Source organism: Sceloporus undulatus, chromosome 6 (genome assembly GCF_019175285.1).
Source record: "Sceloporus undulatus isolate JIND9_A2432 ecotype Alabama chromosome 6, SceUnd_v1.1, whole genome shotgun sequence".
NCBI classification, from domain to species: Eukaryota; Metazoa; Chordata; class Lepidosauria; order Squamata; family Phrynosomatidae; genus Sceloporus; species Sceloporus undulatus.
In genome coordinates, this window is record NC_056527.1 from 26,859,646 (window position 1) to 26,861,278 (window position 1,633).

At 35.3% G+C, this 1,633-nt stretch overlaps 2 protein-coding genes across 2 annotated transcripts in view; one reads left to right on the top strand and one right to left on the bottom strand.

Moving 5' to 3' along the window:
• LOC121934055 overlaps positions 1-1,626 on the top strand; it is a 2,362-nt gene extending 736 nt beyond the window's left edge. The window contains exon 2 of the mRNA XM_042474039.1: positions 30-1,626. Coding sequence (XP_042329973.1) covers positions 30-433 — 404 coding nt within the window. The 3' untranslated portion in view covers positions 434-1,626. The remainder of the gene's footprint in view (positions 1-29) is intronic.
• The window catches only part of LOC121934053 (macrophage mannose receptor 1-like), a 66,687-nt gene that overhangs the window by 49,128 nt on the left and 15,926 nt on the right, over positions 1-1,633 (bottom strand). The window lies entirely within an intron of this gene.

Consider the following 1,633-nt stretch of genomic DNA (forward strand, 5'->3'; position numbering starts at 1 on the left):
TTTTTATCAGCAAAATTGGGCCGATCTAGATAGAGATCTGAATTCAAATGATACCAAAACATTCTGGATAGCAGTAAGGAGGCACTTGAATAATAACCTAAAATTATCTAGTCCTGGCATTCAGCCCCAAATATGGGTATCGTATTTTACTAATAAGATGCAAACTAAATCAATTGATAATATTGTCGTGATTGCAAACCCCTCTATTATTTGGAGTCCTGTTTCACCAGATGAAGTATATCAACTAATTCTTAAACTAAAATCTGCTAAATCGCCGGGTTATGATACTATTACGGCAGAGGTTTTGAAACATTGTCCAGAATTATGGTCCAAAGCTTTGGCAAATTTATTCACCCTGGTAAACAACACGGGGGTGATTCCAACAAGCTGGAAGGATTCAATAATTATTCCTATCTTTAAAAAAAGGCGATAAGCATGAGCCAGCAAATTATCGCCCGATAAGCTTGCTTTCTATTGTAGGTAAACTATATGACAGCTATTTGGCAATGAAACTGCAAAGCTGGATGACTACTCAAGCCATCCTGGGACCTGAACAAGCGGGCTTTAGAGGTCACATGTCTACCACTGATCATATTACAGTTATTTCATTTTTAATTAATAAATATATTTCCCGTCCTAAAGGGAAATTATATGCTGCGTTTATTGATCTAAAAGCGGCATTTGATCTTATTCATCGACCTACACTTTGGAGTAAATTGGATAGTTTAAGTATAGATTCAAGACTCTTGTTTTTGTTGAGCCAAATCCATACCAACAATCGCTGTAGGGTAAAATTTACTGAAAGTGGTCATTTAACTGACCCAATCTATTCAGGAATTGGTGTAAGGCAAGGCTGTGTCCTAGCTCCTCATTTATTTAATTTATTTGTAGCAGATCTTCCAAATTTCATGTCATCGGTTGACACCCATCCTCCTATGTTAGGAAATCGCCCACTTTTAGTGTTACAATATGCTGATGACACTGTATTATTGTCGCGGACTCAGGTGGGCTTAAAGAGAGCCCTGAATAGATTTAGTGAATATTGTGTTAAGTTTCACCTACAGATTAATGTTAACAAATCAAAGGTCTTGGTATTTTCAAAAAGATTCACTCCAAGGAAATGGAAGATGAATAATCAATCTATAGAACAGGTAAAAATGTATACATATTTGGGAGTTCTATTCCATTACAACGGTCTTTGGGTAAAGCAGAGAGAAAAGGTTATACATTCTGGGAAAAGAGAGTTGGCAATGTTGCAATCCTTTTACTATAAGAAGGGAAATCAAGATGTCCTTGCAGCCTTGAAAATCTATAAAACCAAAATTAGACCTCAAATATTATATAGTACATCTGTATGGGTAACAGCTTTCAACAAAGAGGTTGAAAATTTACAATCTCGGTTTTGCAGAAAATTGTTATCTATTCCGCCATGCGTTCATTATTTAACGCTATATGACGAGCTTGGTTTGGTTACACTTGAGACCACTGCCTGGTTGATGGCATATAAATATTGGCTTAAAATTCATTATAGACCAAATAGATCTAGTTTAATTTGGTTTCTCTTATCTGATAATTATTATACTAATTGGTCAAAAGCCTTTGAAGACAATCTAAAATTAAAGGGTTTAAATCT